The 20,688-nt window shown below is 45.3% G+C and overlaps 1 protein-coding gene across 6 annotated transcripts in view; it reads right to left on the bottom strand.

Moving 5' to 3' along the window:
- Nucleotides 1-20,688, bottom strand: part of NRP2 (neuropilin 2) — a 122,335-nt gene that overhangs the window by 33,912 nt on the left and 67,735 nt on the right. For all 6 annotated transcript variants that reach the window (XM_034786307.1, XM_034786308.1, XM_034786310.1 and 3 more), the window contains exons 11-14: nucleotides 17,225-17,341; nucleotides 14,730-14,882; nucleotides 2,964-3,226; nucleotides 1,166-1,262 (exon numbers count right to left, since the gene is read on the bottom strand). In XM_034786307.1, coding sequence (XP_034642198.1) covers nucleotides 1,166-1,262; nucleotides 2,964-3,226; nucleotides 14,730-14,882; nucleotides 17,225-17,341 — 630 coding nt within the window. The remainder of the gene's footprint in view (nucleotides 1-1,165; nucleotides 1,263-2,963; nucleotides 3,227-14,729; nucleotides 14,883-17,224; nucleotides 17,342-20,688) is intronic.

Below are 20,688 nucleotides of genomic sequence, written 5' to 3'. Positions count from 1 at the left end.
CCGCAGTATCTAAGCCTTCCAGTGGTGCATTAAGCAACGTGACTAACAACTGTCATGTGTGGTTCATTTTCTCGCTCATCCTAGTGCCCTATCTTGCTGAATTTAGGAGGCCCCTGGCAACCTGTGCAGAGACATCTTGCTGATGTGAACCTTTTTAAGTCCACCTTGGGCTACGGCCAGCTCCAATGGAAAGACTCTGATTTCAGTCCGGTTGGGTGTGGCCCTTTAGGAGGTGTGTAACAGCCAAGCTCTTCTCCTGCCGCTGTACAGAATAGGAGGCCCACTCCCATGGACATCTGCCAACACAGACCCTGCTAATTAGATATTTTACGTAGTCCAACTCCACCCACTGCTCCTCTAGGGCCAGACCCTGCCGGGACATCTTGGCAGACTCTATCCCATGTTCATTATCTGGGGACTGCCATTATCTAAATACAATAGAGGGATGGGTAGGCTAGATGGATAAACGGTTGAATTACCATTCCTCTAATAAACGTTTTTAAAGCTTATGTAGCTTTCATGTTTAATGAACCTGTCTACCTGACTTTTGCCCTGGACTGGGAAATGATGAATTCTAGCACAAGCTCCTCTTTCATTATTGTGTTAACACTGCTATAAAACCCCTCTGCTATTTATTTCTCATTAGAAAAGACTCCTATTGAACCCATCAGCCCCTCCAAGCATGTAATGCTGACTGGCAGCTGGTTTCCTGTGTCTAGCACTTTCCTTTTAAATTTTGTGTATGTCCTTTTTATACAGAGTATTCTTTAATAACCCCACCTATTGTTTCAGCCCTCCTCTGTAGACATATATATTCCCCTTGATGCCTTTGACACCAGTACCTATGTTCCCTAGGGACTTATTTTCCCTGATTTCCTTCAGATGCAAAGAGTAGCTTTATTGAAATCCAGAAAATCACTATAGCTCAGGCAGGAGAAGAGTTCCAGTCCCTTGGCAGAATCCTAGAAACAAAGGCTCTCATGAACTGGACTACTTTTGCTGCATGCAACAGTGATTCCTTGTCTCATTATGTGCAGCCGAGAGGATACCAGAATCACCGGGTGTAATTCCATGAGCTGCGTTATGCTGGAGGTCAGACTAGATGTCACAAAGATCCATTCTGGCCCTAAAAATCTATAAGTCTGCGAGACAGATGTTTACATACCCATACAATTCTCTAGGGAGATATCGGAGCCAATCCGGATGTCATCAATGGCAATTTCTCCCGAATCTCCTTTGCGTATAACACCGTCGAACACAATCTACGAGCAAATAAGAACAGAAATGTCACCGTTAGGCTTCCACTCCCAAGCAGTGCACGCAGTCCTCGTTCCCCTGGGAGAAAGAGCTGAAAATGTGCTCCCCACTTTTCAGTCACACCTGAGAAGCTAATGGCCAGGGGCCAAATGTTGGCATCCTTACCCGGTTTTACCAGTCCTCACTGCGGCAAAACTTCCATTGGCAGTGAGAGTTCTGTCTGAGTAGGGACTGAGTAAAAATTCAGGGAGTTCATCATTTGGCCCATCAATTGACAGCTGGATTCCCAACTCGCAGTTTATTTGAATAAAACGCATTTTTCTGGGACTACAAAACACGGCGATGGACTTGGGGTTTCATTGGTTATCCTGGGCTCAGCAGGACTGAATCAGCATAGTTCCAGTGAAGTCAATGGAGCAACATGGATTTATACCAGCTGAGGTGCCAGCTGACTGAGTTAATACTGGACACAGGACATGATAAAAAAGAGGTTTAATACCTGGAGTAAGTTTAAAGTGATAATAGTTAGTTGTGAAAAATGCTGAGTGAAAATACCTGCATTATTTAAGTAATATTCAGTTAGTTAATGGCTGTACATCATTTTTAACATGCAAAGTACTATCCAAATGCCAAGTACCCTATCTGTAAGCACATTGCGTGCACTGGTATTTTATTAAAAAGCCAAAGGAACGCACACAAACCAGCAACTCATCTCCAGGGACACCGGCGCAAAGACCTTTGCTTCATGTTTGTAGCCACTGCTTCCTTTTCACTGATAACTTGAAGCCCAATCCTGCAGTCCTCACAGAAGCAAAACCCCTCCTGACCTCAACTGGGAGTTTTGCAGGAGTCGAGACTGCAGGGTCAGACCCTAAGTTCCACAGGGCGGGGACCATGTTTTCCCTTCTGTTTTGGACAATGCTGAGCACAGTGACTCAATAATAAGTAAGAATAGGCAGCACATGTTCTCTGGCTAGCTGGCTGAGTTTTGGCTTGCCTTACCAGCCAACCGTAGCTGCTCTTTGGCTGGAGAAGAGATTGATACGCTGTTCTGCAAACCCTTTCATTAACTTCACAATGGGGTGCTGGCAGTTTTGAAGAGATTTTGCAGGACTGGGCACATGGGTCATATCTATGTGGGCCCGATCCTCTTCCCACTGACACAATGGAGGCAGGATCGGGCACTTAAGTTTGCTTGCCTTGAATGCCTTCTGGTCTCAAGATGCACACAGACCTTATTTCACCCTCCCCCATCCGCAACACCCCGACTTGGAGCCAATGTCAGGAAAGTGGTGTTTGCTTTTTTTTCATTCACTTTTTCAAAGTGGGCTCCCTCCCTCCCACCTCCCCACCTTTCTGCTGGCAGGATTTGTTTGTGTTTGCTCCTTCGGGCTTTGTGTCTCTTGTCAGATTACCTGATAATCATCTAAAAGAAAAGGGAGGAAAATATTTGTAAAAGGGGAGATTTCAGGAATATAAAAGGCAACAGGATGAACAAAGACCTAAGTCTGTGTATAAAGACAGGCACATTCTGAATAACAAATAGAGTGTTATTTAGTTACTATAGCAACATAAGAAATACAATGAAAACTGCTCCGCTCGACAACGTTCCCTAATGATGAATGGGCACAGCCCTTTGAAATATTGACATAACTATCACTAAAAGCCACTGGAAGCTCAGAACAAATGGCCCTTTATCATCTTACTCGATAGGCCATATCGTAGCTTGGCAGAATGATCCGTCCCTCTTTCCACTCATCCCCTTGGTCTTCCGAGATGATCCACAACAGCTTTTTCTCCTGGCTCGCTTCCCGCCACACCTGCAGCATTATCCCACTCCCGCCCGATGCTTGGTACTGGAACACCATGCAGACAGCACTCCTGGGCAAGTAGATCATGGGGCTGAGGAGCCGGGTGTGCTGTTCCTCTCTCCCTCCACTGCTCTGCGGCCGCAAGTAGCTTTTACTCTCTGTTCAAGGAGAAAAGAAGTAAAACCTGATCAGATCACCTCTTAGCATTTGTAATGAATGTTACACCTTCCAGTTCTCAGTTGGAGAGGATAGCAAGCACAGCTGAGGGCACTTCATAGTTCTCATCCAGAGGAGAAGTTCTCCAATAGGAACCCAACGTTGTTGTCCCAGAGGGTTGATTACTTTTCCACCTGTTAGTTGGACCAATTTTCAAACCCAGGTAGTTAAGTTACGGCACTTGGATCTATACCTGGATGCTCAAATGGGAACAAGAGCCCTAAATGGGTCTTTGGGTGCCCATGTTGATTTGAGTACCCACGGGCAAAGTTGGGTGCTCTAACTTAGGTATTCAGGTTTGAAAACGGAGCCCACAATACATTCTTTGTGTGATGCTTCATGTCTTGGTTCTTCTAAAGGACATCAACTCATATTTTGCTTCATGGAGTATGCTGGTCCTTAGAACCTACACTGTGGACATTAAGGGGCACCCTTTTTGAGTATCATATAGTAATTGAAACTCACACACAATTGTTTAGCGAGTCATTTGCTGTATAGAGCCAGGTGAACTTCATATTCAGATTCAAACATATCCCCAAACTGGGATTTCCTTTTTATTTGGAACATGAATACTGGGCTTAATTTCTACTGGTGCTGAATCAAAAAATGGGCAGAAAGAATAAGTGTGTCCATTCTTGCTGTACGTCCAGCATGAACTAGCTCAGAACATAGCCTCAGAGGATTCACAACAGGGATCCCAACAAAATACCCTGGGCAATACTTAGGGCAATCCTGAGGTGTTTCTCATTTTAAAAACAAACAAAAACACTGCTGCACATTCATTCAGCACCGTTTCATGGAGGGGAGATACACAGGGTGGTAGCTGTTGGGAGGGAGAGACTGGAATAACAAATAAACTGAAAACTTTGTTCCTGCTGTTGGGAAATCTGAGACGTATGTCTGTGAAGTGAAAACCAATAGTGACAGAAACATTCTAGAGAAAAGAATTCTGTGACAAGATCAGGATTTTACAGGGACTGAGACAAAACTAGCCCTGCCAAGGGCAACATTGCAAACAATCCAGATAAATCAAGAGATATTACTGGGAGTTAGAAAACCTGGGCTGTACCAAGCATACACTCAGTACTTCTGTGGAGTTTAGTGTTTGAAAGAGAAATACCCACTGTATAAATAAAAAGCCTGAGCAGTAAGGGAGATGTCTTTTTCACCAGCAGCCATAGTGCAGTAGGATACCAATAATGACACTGGAAAGCATAAGCCAAAGATTGACGTAATTAGGACAAGTTTCAGTGCAGTTATCGTCAGAAAAAATGATTCTATAATAATGACACTGTGGGGGGGTTCATATTTATTCTGCCTGAAATTTGCTTAGCTTACAAGCTTGAAGTTGATTTTTCTAACTGCCAGCATTGCAAACGCATCTTACTATCTGGATATCAAGCTTATCAAGCTGTGTTCTTTGTGACTCTTTTCATCACCAGCGGTAAGTACTTTGCAATCAAAACCTAGCTGACAATTTTGTTGATGATACGTGAGGCAGAATAAACCCAGCTCTCCGTTTTTCCATGCTGTAGCTGGATTGGCCCTGAAGTGCAAATAAGAGATCAAACTTGTTTTTGTAAGAAAAATAAGCAAATATGACTCAGACAGCATTAAACACCAGGAACAGGTGTGTTGAGTACAGTGATGCTTTTTTAAAACACACAAGTCACTTTTCAGACTATAACCATATAACAATCCCTAGGGAGGAGGAACAGATAGCAGTACTTATAAAGGCCAACCACATCTGATCACACCGACGAAGTCCACAGATGTAACGGGACTCGGAAATGCATGTAGCAGCAAAAGGCCTTTAGCATGGCACTTGGCTGGGTTGATCTAGACTACTCGATATCTTTATCTAACCCATGGCATTAAAATAAATTCCACAAAAGAACCATGTGGTCCCCTCTATGCGCTACTCCTGTAATACAATATGAGGAAGCCCTGGAATTCTGAAATACATTGAATTTAGAAGGAAAGTTATTGCGGCTATTACTGTACTTTATGTGCCAGTTCTTCTGCCTATCCAATACAAAAATGAACTCTATAGCTGGTATTTGTCATTAGCATACATGTGGCAGCCCTTTTCTCCTTTCCTTCACTCTGACACGGATACCACCAGGCTTAGTGATGTGTAGTTTCCTCTCCCTACTGCACTTCTGCTGTCTTAGCTCCTTTGACCTTGATGGGGTGGGATTTTGAAAAGCTCTTAATTGGCCTAAGTCTGCTCCCATTGAAGTTTTACCACCAATATCAACAGAAGAATTAGTTCAACACTGAGCAATTTGAAAATCAGACCAAATGCATCTCCAGAACTTAAAACAGAGACCTGTTGATTGACTGAACTCAGGTTTCAAAACACCAAAAGGCAGATCCCTCCCCTCCCACCCAAAAAAACCCATGCAGCAACAGTAGAAAATTGATTGTAACAGCTAAATGAAGTTAAAGTCAAATTTTGTCTGACCAAAATACCAAACTTTTGTGTACTTCCTGGACATATGATCAAAAAGTAACAGAGACACATTCATTCCTTGAGAAATTCCAATGACTTCACATGAATTTGTCTACTTTGTCCACTTTAATGCAAACATCAGCAAAGAAAAGATCAAAGAGTGTTTGCCAAGTCCCAGCTGAATGAAAATCATTTGAAAAAGTACCATGCTGTTCTCTAATGGAGGAGGGGACTAGTGATTCACTACAGAGTGGTGGTGGAGGAGGAGAAGATGCAAGAGATAAACAAGTGGAGGAAGCAAAGAGAACAAGCTGTACTTCACGCATAAGCAGTGATAAGATATAATCAGTCGCCAAGGTCTCCAGAATTCAAATTCTCTTTCTGTAATTCACCACCAGTCTTTTCAAAAGAAAAACAAAACCAACCAACCAACCAAAAAAATATCCTCAAAAGAAAAAAACAAACAGCAACAGTATAATTATCTTGAAGTTAAAACTGCTTCCCAGGCAAGTCACCCCGTCATGAATAAAAAACACCACTTGGATTTCTGAGTTTTTAGCACTTTCTGAAAATGGAGTATATTTGACTGTATCATCATCCTCCATGTGTTGCTTGACTTCTTAGACTTTGATCCTGCCATGAGATCCTTGTGTCCCTGGAGAGATCCAGTCAAGTCAACGGGGCGCTGTCTGGTACCAGGGGCTGTCTGGTGGATCCAATTGCTGAACTGGTGCCTTGAACTGTAAGCTGTTTGGGGTAGGGATGTCTTCCTATGCGTTTGTACAGCACCTAGCACAATGGGGCCTCGATCCTAAATGTGGCCTCTGTATACCTAGCTTCCCAAAGCTAGAGTCAATCCTCATTTAGGCATCTAAATAAAAGTGGCCTCATCGAGTGAGGTGCTGAGCAACCCTAGCTCTCACTGAAGGTCTTGAAGACGGTCAAAGGCTCTGAAAAAACCAGGAGGTTGCACAAATTACACAGTTGAAGAAAACATGGCACCGGCACCTTGCTTTGTGCACATGCACACATTGATCTGGCTGTGCATCACGCCACCGCTGGGCCAGGAAAACCGCCTGGGCTAAATCCAGCTCTGGAGAAAATATGTTGACTTCAGTAGAATTGTGTCTACTTATATAGCAGGGCTGATCTGACCTGTTAACTCTTCCCATTTCCAGCAGTGTGTGTAATCAAAGAATCTTCTGAAATGCTGCCAAAAACAATCCAATATCGCCTCAACACAACCTCTTTCAGAGATGTAGCAGCCTGCTGAAACTCTAAGTTCCCTGTGTTTATAAGGACTCTCGGCTGATCTCTTTTTGGAGTGATAAAGTGCTGCCTTGACCTATCTGAACAATACCAAGTAGTATGATTCACAGGTGTGCTCATTCTTTGGGCAATTCCACCAACTGCTCCCCTGCAGCGGACAGCGGGTTTTGTTGGGATGTGTTTTTGTGCTTTATAATGCAGTTTAGAGAGACTAGTTGAGCAAAGGCAGACATTACTTGCTATGCCATTTGAACATGAAGCTAGTGGGTCATTCTAATGGCTGGAGGGACCTTAATGAAAAGCCTTGTGAACATGCTGAGACCAACTAAACAAGGCCACCGCAGAGCTAATTGCTGACTCAGCATGTCTGAGCCTTGCTGTTCCAGTAGTTGATATTTTTGACACAGTTAATGGAAGGCTTGCAGCGCAGAGAAGACACCTGAAAGAAAATCTCTTGTGTTGCTAAAACATTTGAAGAAAGACTATACAGAAGATTTGATCAATCCTTTCAGGATCAAAAAATGCACTTCAGCCACTTCCCTGGATCTTTGATTCAAAGCATCTGTTCTTGCTAATGACACAGTCGATAAGGCTCCCACAGAACTGGGATCAGAGGTTCAAAAGGCCAGCTCGCAGGACAAATATGTTCAGGCATGTTAGCCTACTGCTGTTTCTGCAATCGGTCCTTCTGTCACTTCCCATGGAGATTTATGGATGCATCTGGATTTAGTAGAGCAAGAGCAGCGTGAACATGCAACCGTCACCGACCAGACAACAGCATAATCAATTATATGTGCACCTTAGTGAGCCCCAGATCAATCAGAAGACTGATCCTCCAAACAAACCATCTGGAAATCCAAACAAACCATCTGGCCAACACACACTTCTTTTGGCAAGCACCTTCCCCTCCTACTAGCGAGCCATCTGAGAGAGTATTAGGTGCAGCAGGAGATGAAGTCTCACAGCTCAGGTCATGCTTAAATCATGAGTTGGTACAGCAGTTTATCTCACAAGGTCAATCTATCTGTACTTGGTTCCTGAATACACAACAATTGGCTCCCAAGAAAAACAGATACAATGACTGGTCACAGCAGCACATCTGGAGGTGTTCCAACAGAACACATTGGGTCGGATATAGACAATCAATTACCACAATTCTCAGTCAAAGGTCATAGAGTTTCCTCTTCACTGGACATTGTTGACTTACAACTGCTACTCTTATGCAGGATCTTTGCATTCACCTAGACCTCTTTCACAAGTCACTGCACTGATAATTATTACCAAGCTAATTCCTCTGGGACTTTCAGTGAAAGCACCGCACCTCACCAACACCTGCCTCATATTGGCTAAAGCAAATACATTCTCCCACTCCTTTAGGTCTTCATGTCCTGCTGCTAGCTGCAGAGCTTTGTTGTCTGTGATTTCCATCACTAGGTCATATTCACAACTACCAAGTCCATCTGTATCTATGTATCTATAGCTAGCTCCTGCTCTTCCAAGCTTGCAGTAAATGGTCCAGTGGACGGGGCACTGATCTGAGGTTCAATTCCGAGCTATGCTACTGACCTGCTGTGTGACCCTGTACTTAGCTCTCCATCTGTGAAATCCTCCCCTACCTCGCAGGGTGTTGGTATGCTAAAAATTCATACTGATTGTGGGGTTCTCCAATATGGTGATGAGGGCCATATGAATTCTGGTGGTGGGTGCTCAGTCCCTCAGACGCTCAAGTAGTAGTTAGAGCCAGATGTTTATGATAAATGTTCTCAGTATTTGTATGAGGATCACCTACAAACCAATGGAAACGTCGCACTTTTGTATGAATTGGATGTGCGTGTGCCCAGGCTCCCACACACCGATCTGTGTGCCTACACACTTTTATGCATGCACAACGAAAGCCATCAACCCACAAATAAAGACATGCCATGCACAATCCGGGCATCCGTTTTTGTTGACCCATGTTGGGCACGCACACGTTTCAAAACCTGGCCCTGGGAGTCACTCGCCGTTGAGCCATTTTCATGAATTCATGGGGCGAGCCAGTCCACTACCTAACATTTTAAAAAATCCTCTTTGCTTTCCAAAGAATACTCCCGCCCAGTTTTACAGGCAATATGTGGGTGTTTGTACGTGGAGCCAAACACCAGCAAAGGAATGCAAACGTCCATGTATACGCCACGAAAGGAAGACTGGCCTCTGTGGATAAGCCTAGGGCCAAGTACTACCGTCACTGAAGTTAACGGGAGTTCTGCCAGGCCTTCAAGGACAGAGTGTGGACACAGCACTGGCTGTGCTGCAGTGCAGGGGGGTAAGGGCCATAAGGACTCCCTTTCTCCCTGGCTCAGGCTACCTGCATCACAGGGGGAAGGGAGGGGCCGAAGAACCACCATTGCCGGGCTGCTGCTCTCCTCTTGTGCATGGGCGTGGGGAGTGGCTTGAGCAGCTTCGTTGGTGCACCAGGTGAAGGGATCAGCACCAGGTGTAGGGCTGGGAGCAAGGGAAGAATCAGCAATCACACTGTAACTCACTATGTGGTTCGGGGTCTGTTCTTTGGGCGGTGCAACTTACCTCCTTCTTAGCTGGGGTGTTGGCAAAGCTCGCAAGGATCAAGGTGTATTCACGGAAGTTAGGACTGGACGGCTCACTCGGCTCCAACTGAATCAATGGCAAAACTCCCACTGACTTCAAAGCGATGGGGCTTGGCCTCAAAGGGTTAAACTGTGTCACCCTTAGTGACACTGAGCAGGACGTAACACTGCAAATTCTGCCCCGAACCTCACTGGGACCCGTCCTGGCTTTTATTGATTCAGTGGGGCAGGATTGGGGTCCGAGTGCCTAAATTCTCATGGACTGCGATAAAAAATTAGCCCTTAAAAACTCCAGAGGAATAACACAAGGATGGTAAAAGGGTCACTAGCAGCTTAAGTATGGCCCAATATGTGTGTTATTTTTACAAAATGAGCTCTTGCAAAACCTCAGAGCAATGCAAACATTTCCCCATTGGAAACATTTTTAAACAAATAAACCTTCCCCTGCTGGGTCTGCAACCCAAGTACGGCAGCACTTCTGCCCCCCAAAGTGAAGCAGGCTACAGACCAAAAAATACAGTGAAATTCTCTCCATTGATTTCATGGCTCAGTCTCAGAGAAAGTACAACAATAGGGGGAAAGATACATTGTAAAATTTTAGTTTTGTAGAGTCACAGGTGTGGTTAGCAATGGTGGATTCATACAGGTGCTTATTTCCCATACGTAGGTCTGAAAAACCTTTGCTCACTTGGCTAGATAGGAGTGGACGTATAAGGGAGGGACCAGGGGGCCGGCTTTAGGAAGTGCGGGGCCCTATTCGAACAGTTTTGATGGGGCCCCAGCAGGGATGACTAAAAAAAATAAAAACCACGTAAACAAACACGTGGGGCTTGTACTCACCGGGCGGCGCTCCTAGTCTTCGGCGGTGGGTCCTTCACTCGCTCCGGGTCTTTGGTGGCACTGAAGGACCTGCCGCTGAAGTGCTGCCGAAGACCCGGAGCGAGTGAAGGACCCGCCGCCGAAGTGCTGCCGAAGACCCAGAGCGCTGCCAGGTGAGTAAAAATTAAAAAGGAGCCTCTAGCCAGGGAAGGGATTCTCAGCCACTTGCCCCCACCCTGGCGGCTCTGCCACAGGGCGCGGGGCCCTCTTAGGTGCAGGGCCCGATTCGGGGGAATTGGTGGAATTGGCCTAAAGCCGGCCCTGGGAGGGACGATGCAGCCCTAGGATTTCTAAACTGACAGTGTTCTTGTAACATCTTCTAATCATTTCCTTAACAACCGTAAAAAAGTCTAAACATCCGTGGTCCAGATTCTCAGCTGGTGTATTCCGCTGATGGCAATGGAACAAGACCGATTTATACCAGTTGGAAATATGATGCCCAGTGTCTTTTCAGACTCCTGGCAGTCAGTGAAGATGATGACTTTGGCAGGGCTCGTCAGCACCTATCCGTCTCAAGACACTCAGCTTAACAACTGGAATAAGTGGGTTTATCTTCAGGTCTCTCAGGGCCTGGATCCTGCTCCGCTGACACCAATGGGCGTTTTGCCATTGACTTCTGGGGGAGTAGGACCAGAACCTCATTGAAACCTGATCTTGTTGCAAATTGTGATAAATTCCATCAAGGCAGCTAACGGGGGAAATCTGGGAAGCATGTGAAAATCCATAGAGAAAAAATTGCAATCCCTCTTCGGGGCACGACTGTGGAAGAAACTGGGTTCCTTTGCCCCACAAAAAGGCAAATAGCAGCTGGAGTAAGAACAGGCTTCTGCTGAGTTGAGCAGCTTGGCTCCACTTTCACCAATAGGGATAGCTGAATTTGTCATAGGAGGTTTTAAGGAATGAAATAGAGACAATCCATGTCGCTTAAAGCACAAGGAACATGGTGCTGATAAAAGAAACTCCAAGGTGCCTGTGAGAGTATCTTGGAAATAAAACTAGTGGAATGAAAGCAGAGGATGTCTTGGCAGTCTCGAGGAGCCATTACCCAGGCTAAAGAAGAGAAATAATTGTGAGCACACACACACACAATGAAATGGGAAGATATCTAAGGAATCTGAGCCTGTTTTTCAACAGACTTTAAATGCCTTTCAGATGATATTTCGGCACGGCCACTTCCTCCTTCCCATGCTCACTCAGCCAGGGCCCCTCCTTCTAATTTAATTTTTTTGTTTTGCCATCTGAAGAAGAAACAGAAACACATTCCAAATACCTCTTAAAGGCACAGTACATTTCTTTCTATCATGGGAGAGCCAAATGTTCCAGTTCAGCACCTTAAAATTTTAAGGATCTCCAACAACTCTGAACCCCTCATTAGCATGTGCCCTGCCCCTAAACTAAGCTCAGCTTCTCTCCTTCACCCAACTGCTCACCCTTTGTAGGAGCAGGGGTTCAGAAGGAAAGACCACCCTGAACAGAAAGGACTTTTCATCCTTTCTTGCCTGGTATCTGATGATGAGTTTTATAAGTAGAAGCAAAATGCCGGAGGGGGTGACTAGAAAACCATCAGAGGAATGAAGGAGCGTGAACTAACAATATAGTTATTCTGCTCCCAGTCAGCAGGCTACAAGAGGCTCTTTTTAACATTACAGGTCTCTTTTTAAAGCTGGAAAAAGCAAATAGTTGTTTCCCTTTGTGTTGTGTTTTCCTTCCTAATTTCTTAAAGTGGGAACAAAGTTAGACCCAATGGTCCTTTTTTGTATAAATCCCTTTATATTTCTTCAATGCAGTGAAAAGCTAGACACGCTCACAGCCAGCCGGGCTCATACATGATCGTGTCTGACTTTCTTCTCAAAACAACAGGGTGTAACTGAGCAACGTGGCAAGGCCAGCTGTGATTCTAAAGCCACTAGCTCTTCTCACGGACTCGATGCTTCAGGTGAGAGTGGCGGCAGAGGGAGGAGAAGGGGCCAGCACCACTTTGGGGAGCCAGCTCGCCTTTCAGCAGCCTTTGTCGTCATGAAGCATTCCAGGCTCAGAAAGAGACCTAGGCTCTATTCGAAGCTCTGCCACTGATCTGCTGTGTGATCTTGGGCAAATCACTTCCTCCCTCGATGCCTCTGTTTCCTCCCTGTCTGTCCTGTCTGTTTAGACTGTAAGCTCTTCAGGGCAGGGACTCTCTTGTCCTATGTGTCTGTAGAGGATCTAGCACAATGGTGCTCCAAACTGCGTGGGGGACTCTAGGCTCTACTGGAGAGACAACACCCACCTTGTCTCTCTAGTATCCTGGGACCAACCTGGCCACCGCTACACTCTAGCTGCCACTGTAATGCAAACAACAACTACTCAGAGAAATCTCTCTGTGGTGGCCAGCTGCAAAGCTCACTAAATCAACGGAAAGACTCCCACCGGCTTCAGTGGGCTGGGGAACAGGCCCTAAGGACTAGAGGGACCTGCAATTCAGAAGTAGCAGAGAAAAAGAGAGGCAGGGTAAGAAACTGAAGGACAGAGGAAGAAAACTCCACTAATGTTGCAGACACACAGAGAAGGCCATATCCTCTGCAGGAGCATCACTCATCCCAGATTGTCCCTAAACAAACACACACGAGTCTTTTAAGGAAAAAAAGGGCAATTAATTGTAGGAAGACTCGGGGGAGAGGAAATGAAATGAAAAATTGAGTCTGAGTTATAAAAATAAGTAATTTTTTTTCCTACTTGCAGGAGGCTTATTACATTAATTAAACATTATTACAGCGAATGAGATGGGGAGGGTTATTAAGCCTGGGACTGGCGGTAAGTGTTCTCTCCTGTTGCCTGAGGCCCCAGTGATCTTCAGATATTAATCTTCTCAAGCACTCAAAGGCTGAAGAGATAAACACTCAAAATATGAAAATGTGTTTCTCCGTTTTTCACACTGTAACCTGTGTCAAGCCAAAGAATCTGTCAGATGTCCAGAGAGCCTGTGCTTAATACAGCGCTGATGGGGGTTGTAAGAGATCTGGGCGCCCCATTGATCAATGGGAAAAAGTGTGCGTGTGTGTGTATAAGTAAAAGTGTGTGTGCACGCATGTGTGTGTTTAAGAGTGAGGTGTCTGTAGAGGTGTAGTGGACTCTCATCGGTCAATGTATTTCATATATATATATGCATTCCTCTTTGGCTTTGCCTGCCAGGTGCTCCCTATGCTGTCTTCTAGTTGGCTGTTAGAACTGTCACTCTGGCCAGTGCCTCTGTCATGTGGCTGACAGGTTGAATGTTTTGGTTTCAACACTCAAATCTATTGGTAAGAGCTAATGGGAGGGGTCAACTCGATCCATCAAATCCTCATGCTCTTTAGATACAGGCATTAAAGTCCTTGTGCCTCCATGTGGCATCTGGAACGGAAGTAAAGCTGCGTGAAATATTCATCTGAACCTCAAGCTGACTCAGTGGGACCTTTGAATTTCCTGCACAAAACTCAGTCCATGTTCATCAAAATTAAGTGAACATAGGTTCAAGTTATTTGGAAGCTGGTGAACCTGCTTTGTACCCCCAACAACACTCCTCCAATGTCATCTCAGGTAAGAAGATGGCACAGGTCCCAGGTCTGGTTCCAAGATACAGGGATAGGGAACTTCTGCCTCCAAGCAAACTTGCAGGGGTTGTCTCATTCCAATCTCTGCAAACAAATCTTAGCAAAACTCTCTTCAGCTAAGCCCTGCAAGGCTCCCTCAGCTCTAGTTAGAACACCAAATCCTCTGTTCCCACAACACAGGCCTATGCTGGAACGGATCAAGAGTAAAACTTAAGCAGAATTTTTTGTATCTTTAGGTCCTGGCAAGTTCAATCCCGACAGATGACTTAAGTCTATCCCATGCAACCACAGGGTGCAGAATAGCTGAAGTCAAGCTCTGTCCAGCCATGGACTTATTATGATGTGTGTGCCCATAGCAAGAAGGGAAACACACGGTGGGGAGTACTGATGGGCCCCCGTGAGGAAACTGGATCAGGTTTTTGATGCAAGTCCAAACTTCCCTATATAGGGTGGGGGAGGAGATTCAGCACCAAGCTGCTTGGTTCAAGCCCATCTCTAGTGGAGAGTTAGTGTAATTCAGTGACATGGTTATCGGACCACAAAGCAGAATATCCAAAGAATTAACAAAGGAAAACCTCCACTTCTCCAGAATCTCTACCACTGTTAAGCAGCATTGCAATAATCTTTTCCATGGAGAAAATGCCATAGCCTTTCCCCCTTTCCCCTTATAATGTATGAAATGGCTTACCAGGTAAGGACCCAGTGCTTGGTCCTGAATTGCTGAACCAGGTGCTTCTAGAATGGAAAGACCACGTATAATCTGTTTCAGGGTCATTAGACCAACCACACAGGTCTTCAGGGAGGTCAAAGTTGCAATTGAATCCTACAGGAAGCTGAGCATCTTATAAAAGGAACATAACAAAATAAAATTTGATTAAAGAACAACCTGCAATAGAGGGATGCTATTTAAAAACTAAAATAGCTGGCAAGTCATAAATACTGAAGAAAGCATGAAATCTCTCTCTCACGGATGCTTTCAACCTATCTCATGTTTCGTCAGCTCTGAGGATCAGCCTTAAATTCTGCATCATCAAAATGCTCACATCAAGTCCTTCAGCTAATCCACCAAACTAAGCAAATATAAATGCAGGCACCAAATGCTTCCAGGCTCTAATCAGCACCTTCTCTTCATCCCCTGGAGTGGCCAAATATTAAATTCCTTCTTAAATGTCAGAGACGAATGTTTCCCAAGTGCCCTTGTGGTGCAGTGTAGTTCCACTCTGGCTCCAAAAAAAGAAGAATTTCAAGTGCCTCAAAAGCCCAGCTATCGAGTGATAGATCTAAGCATTCGTGCCAGAAGAGAACAGGATGCCTGGAATTATGAATGGTCACCCCTGGGTCACCATCCACTAATGAAAATGCTACCTATGCAGCTATGGGGCAGCAGTGGTCTAGTGGAATAATCCGAGTTAAGAGAGCTAGGTTCTATTCCCAGCTCCACCACTGACTCACTTTGTGACCCTGAGCAAGTCACTTAACCTCTCAGTTTTCCCATCTATAAAATGAGGACAATGCTTGCCTACCTTTGCATAGTGCTTTGAAACCTCTGGACAGATTTCATTCTCAGCTCAAAGCATTATTATATGAAGTGAACAGAGCCCTCAGTAGCAGAACTTTGGACAGGGATAGCTCTTGGGCCACAGGGGCAGGTGTCAGAGGAGGCTTGAAGCTCAGGCCATGTCTAACACCGTGTGGCAAGCCAGTGTGTGACTCTACAGCATGCCAACTTGCTGTGCAGCAACATCCCGTATGGACACCGCTATAGCACAATGAACGTCCCGGAGGAGGCTTAGTCTCGGAGAGAAGAGGCTGCAATGCCATCTGAGCAGGGCAGTCACTGCATGAAGGCTAGAAGAAGGGACTTAGGTTCTAAAGCAGCACGCTGAGAATGTCAGAGGATACGCTCCTGACTGGGAAGCACCAGTGGAGGGGCCAAATATAGCAAAGGCTTGTTTGTAGCTTTCCTGAACGAAGAGGAAATTTTACATCATCACGCCCCCAAAGTTAATGACAGTCAGCAAGAGCTCAGTGACCCAGGCAATAGCCATCAGGTGAACACTGCTGTGCGGTGGAAAGAGCCATTCCCTACCCAGTCCCAGGTTAGAATAAAGCAGTGTGGACCTGGCTCCTTTTATTGCAACCTAATCTAGCTCCCCAGGGAGAAGGACTCTTTCTGTTGAAGTCTCATAAATCTGATGGTCCAGAGAAATATGCCTCACTGCTTGTGAAGTTGGAGGATGAAAATCACAGCAAAATATGAAGGGGACCATCTTGGGTACTGGCTCCACACGTTAAAACGTATCACCAGGGTAGAAAGTACGTCTCACACTGCACTGCATGGCACTCCTGATTTCTGTGGCTTTAACGAAAAATGGCATCCTGAATTCCAAAGTCACTCCACTGACGTCAGAGGAGTTCAACAGGTGTAACACTGGTGCAGTGAGGATCAGGCCCTTTGTGCTGCGGCTCACATTTCTAGAACTGAATCATTATGAACGGTGTGAAATTGTTAACTTGTTTTCAAGATCTCATTAGGTTCCCCTTTTATGTTTCCATCCAGGCCTTAAAGCTGATGGGTCAAAACACTGGCAGAAATCTCACCTGGAAGCCTCTTCTGATGCAATTTCTAGTCAAAGTTTGCCAAATCATGAGGTCTGAATAAATGTCCATGCTGTAGGGTACTTATCCAAACCCTCAACTCTAAGGGTCAAACTCTGCTTCCAATTACAACGGAGTAAGCCCATTGAATTCAGTGCCCTACATATTTATGGTGCTTATGTGGTCCCTTTAACATAGTATATGAGCATCCCACAACCTTTAATGCTTTTATCCTCTCAACACGTGTTTGAGGTAGGGCAGTGCTACTATCCCCATGTTACAGATGGGAAACTGAGGCATGGAGAGACCACAGGGAATCTGTGGTAGAGCAGGGAATTGAACCCAGATCGCCCAAGTCCCAGGCTAGTGTCCTTACCACTGTATTATCCTTCCTTTCTCCCTCACTGTATTATCCTTCCCTGGTATAACAGATCAGACTTTGATCCTGAGTCTTAGGAGTACTATCATTCTACAGGTTTCCAGGACTGAGTCCCACTGGGTAGGAGCCAATGGAAAGACAAGAGTGTTCACTTAACTGTTAACCAATCATTTACTGCGCTAAGGGTGCCTGGGTCTGGTACGTACCATCACCTTCTCCACAGCCATCACCACACTCTGTTGTCTCCTCATCAGTAGGGAATGGAGACGTGGTCTCCTCACTCTTCAAGGTGGGCTTCAGTGTCTCTGAAGTGGGTTTTACATCTGCATAAAGACAATGAAGGAGAACAGGTGATAATGAGCCTCATCCTCAGAGAGCCCAACAGAGGAAACCAAACAGAACTCTTCTTTCTGAATCTTATCACCAGAGGGCAAGAAATATCAGCATGGCTTGAATCACTTGTGAGGCTTCTTTTACACCCGAAGTGGAAATACGGAATTCTCTGAGCTGTGGACCCTGTAGGATAAGGATCGCCTTTAAACCGACAGGCTGTTTTTTTACTATGTATGTATATACTAGCTCCAGCAGGTTTGTTGTTACGCTGGATAACAGAGATCCCAGGCAGCACATTCCTTTCTTTCATAAAGACATAACTACATAAAAACATATTCCCACCAATTGTGCCAGTTTTATAAAAACAAGTCACTCGACACCACAAATGATGTAACCACAAATGGACCCAGAGAATCCCTAGCACGCTCTGGCTCAAAGCAGAAAGCATCTGGTTTCATGCTCCATCTTCCTGACAATTTAAAGTGGCTCTGTCCTATTTCCCTCTCCTCCATATAGACTCTGGGAACCTACCTAAAAGCAGGTGGCAAGGAAATTTAAGCAAGAAGATATTAAGATCAATGGTACATGACATTAAGTTCCATCTTCCTCTCCATTTACATGGGGAGTAGAGCAGTCAGCAGAGTCCAGCATTCTTCCCAGTTTTAAAAAGGTTTCTTTGCTCTATTACATGTGATTAGGATTCTTTATCGGCACCCTTCAGGATATTATTTAATAAAGCCAGGAGCTGAAGGAAATGGCTAAATACATTGAATAGTTTCCATACACTGCTTCCCAGCTTCTGTGATTGAACATATTGCACATAAACTCTTGGGTTCCTTTTTTCCTTTCAGCTGCCTTTTATTCACGGTAAAATACTGAACAACCTCAAAGCCTCCTAATATTTAAGTCCAAATTTGTTACTACCCCGTAAAACTGCAAAATGTTACCGAGAAGCAAATTGCAAGCAGCAAGGCACAAAAACGGTCATTAAAAAAAAAAAACAAAAAACCATCAGCTGAAGGCAACACGTCAAAAGCTGCAAGTTACTTCCACTTGGTATGTGTTTTTGTTGTTGCTGTTCTTGGGCTTTGAGATTTATAGTAGGAATGTGACAATGGGAAAGGACCTTGAAAGGCAAAGTACTATATGCAGTCCAGATGCTCGGCTGTTGTCAATTGGTATCGTTCCACTGCCCAGCACTGTGTACCCTGAGAATCAGTGACTATGGTGGAGCATGACAAGATGGTGAGACGAGATAATGAAAATCGTGGGGCCAACGTGGGGTGTGAAATGTAGTGAGAAGGAGAAGGTCTCTCTTCCACCGGGCAGTGTCCGTGCGGCGAGAGGTACCTGCTGATCATGGTGCAGAGTTGTTGGGCAACTGAAACCAGATGTGTGGAACTTCAAAGGAGAGAAGAGCAATCACAAGCTCATGTTCATCAATCTCCAGTCTTCAGAGGAAAAATGTTAGCACGTCTTTGATATGAGCCAGTTGCTGACCGGTCACTTCAGCTTTTTTTTAGCTACCTGCCAACAACCCATTTTTGACCCTAGTTGCTATTAGTTACCTGTTTGAATCGGATAAAGTCACTAGATATTGATAGAAACAGTGGCAGTTGGGCAGGGTCCACTCTACAATGTGTAACCCTATTTGAAAACATTTTCACTCGTTGTGTTTTAACCACGCTCCTGACCTTGTTCCCAAGCAAGTGCTACAGCCTTGGGCTTCACAGCCAGACTTAAGCACAGCTCGGTAACATGTTTGGGTCTCACCTACTGAACAGAGCCATGTCTTAAGGCTCAGCTACACGAACGAGTAGGTTGCAGCAAGCAGGGGGGGTGAATCTACCCCACGCTACCTTGCTGCAGACTAACCATGTGCACCCTGCTGACAGCTGTTAGAGCACTTTGATCTAGTCCTCTTTGAAATAGGACTAGCTCCAAGGATCAGCAGAGTGCACATGGATAGCCAGACCGAGGCAGGGTAGCGCAGCGTGGATTCACACCCCACCTTCTCACACTCTAATTGTTTGTGTAGACAAGCCGTTAGTCACACCGAGGGATTGCCTCATTGTAACCGGTTGGGTTTTGTAGTTTACATGAAACCCCAGTACTCTCTGCTCCCCAGATTGCTTGAAAAAGCAATTGTAACAAGGTTTGCTCCCACACTTCCAGAATTACAAACCATGTTACCGTTACAGCGATGAATTCTTGTAAATAAATTAAGTTAAGCGCATTTGTGGCCAGCAGTTTTTCCTTTTAAAAGTTGCAAACTACAAAGGACTACACAGTCATGTTGGGAAATGATGGTCAAGGACATTACTTGGAAAAACTGTGCTTGACGATCCTTTTTTAACAAGGTTGTTGCTAGCACAAGTTCAAAGCTCACTGTGGACAGAGCCATGCAGGTGAACTTACACAAAAAGCAGAAAGGATTGAGACAGCTGCACTGTAGAGTATGGTCTGGATTCTTTGCTGCAACAGAGTGAGCTGTGGGGGAAGGTGGGAGATACATCATGGAGTCAATTCTCTGCCTGACTTAGCACGGGTTAGAGTAGCCTGGGGGCTGCTCTAAGCTACACTAGCTGGCAATGGTCCCCAAGGGACTGTCTGTCATCTGGGGATAGCAGAAAGCTGTAGAGGGAAGGAGGCATAGAAGCTTGCTCTGCTGACTCTACACCCATTGTTGACTCCTCCGTGCTAGGGGAGGTCTCAACGGGGATTGCACCAGTCCCTGTTCCCTTGGCACTGCCAGAGCAGCACACAAGTGATGGAGCAGAGGAGAAAATCTGGCCCAGAATGAGTACATCTTCAGCTACTCTAAGGCCTGTTCTCTCTTTTCTGGGTATAAACTGTGGCTGTCTGAGCCTGCTATCTTGACGGACACACCAGGGATTGGAGCAGGGATCTCCCTAGTTAAAAGCAAGAATCTCTACAGCTTGCCTCAAAGAGCCAGGCTCTAGCTGGATGCTGTAACAGACTCACATCCACTGTGGATCAGGCACAGAGGGCGACACGCAACACATGCTGACCTGGGGGTTACATCTAAAAAATTTGTACACACAAAATGAATCGCCAGAGCACGTCTGAGTATGTGGATGTCTAAGTACTAGGGTGACCAGACAGCAAATGTGAAAAATCAGGACAGGGAGTGGGGGGTAACAGGCGCCTATATAAGACAAAGCCCTGAATATCGGGACTGTCCCTGTAAATTCGGGACATCTGGTCACCTTACTAAATATATAACAGGCAAAGACAAAAGTACTCAGATCTGCCTCCACAATTCAACTGAGGGTGCAATTTATACCTGCCAAAAGGGAGGTTGCTCTGCTGAAAA

Source organism: Trachemys scripta, chromosome 11 (genome assembly GCF_013100865.1).
Source record: "Trachemys scripta elegans isolate TJP31775 chromosome 11, CAS_Tse_1.0, whole genome shotgun sequence".
NCBI classification, from domain to species: Eukaryota; Metazoa; Chordata; order Testudines; family Emydidae; genus Trachemys; species Trachemys scripta.
Note: the sequence above shows the minus strand (reverse complement) of the source record. Positions and strands in the feature narration are given on the sequence as shown.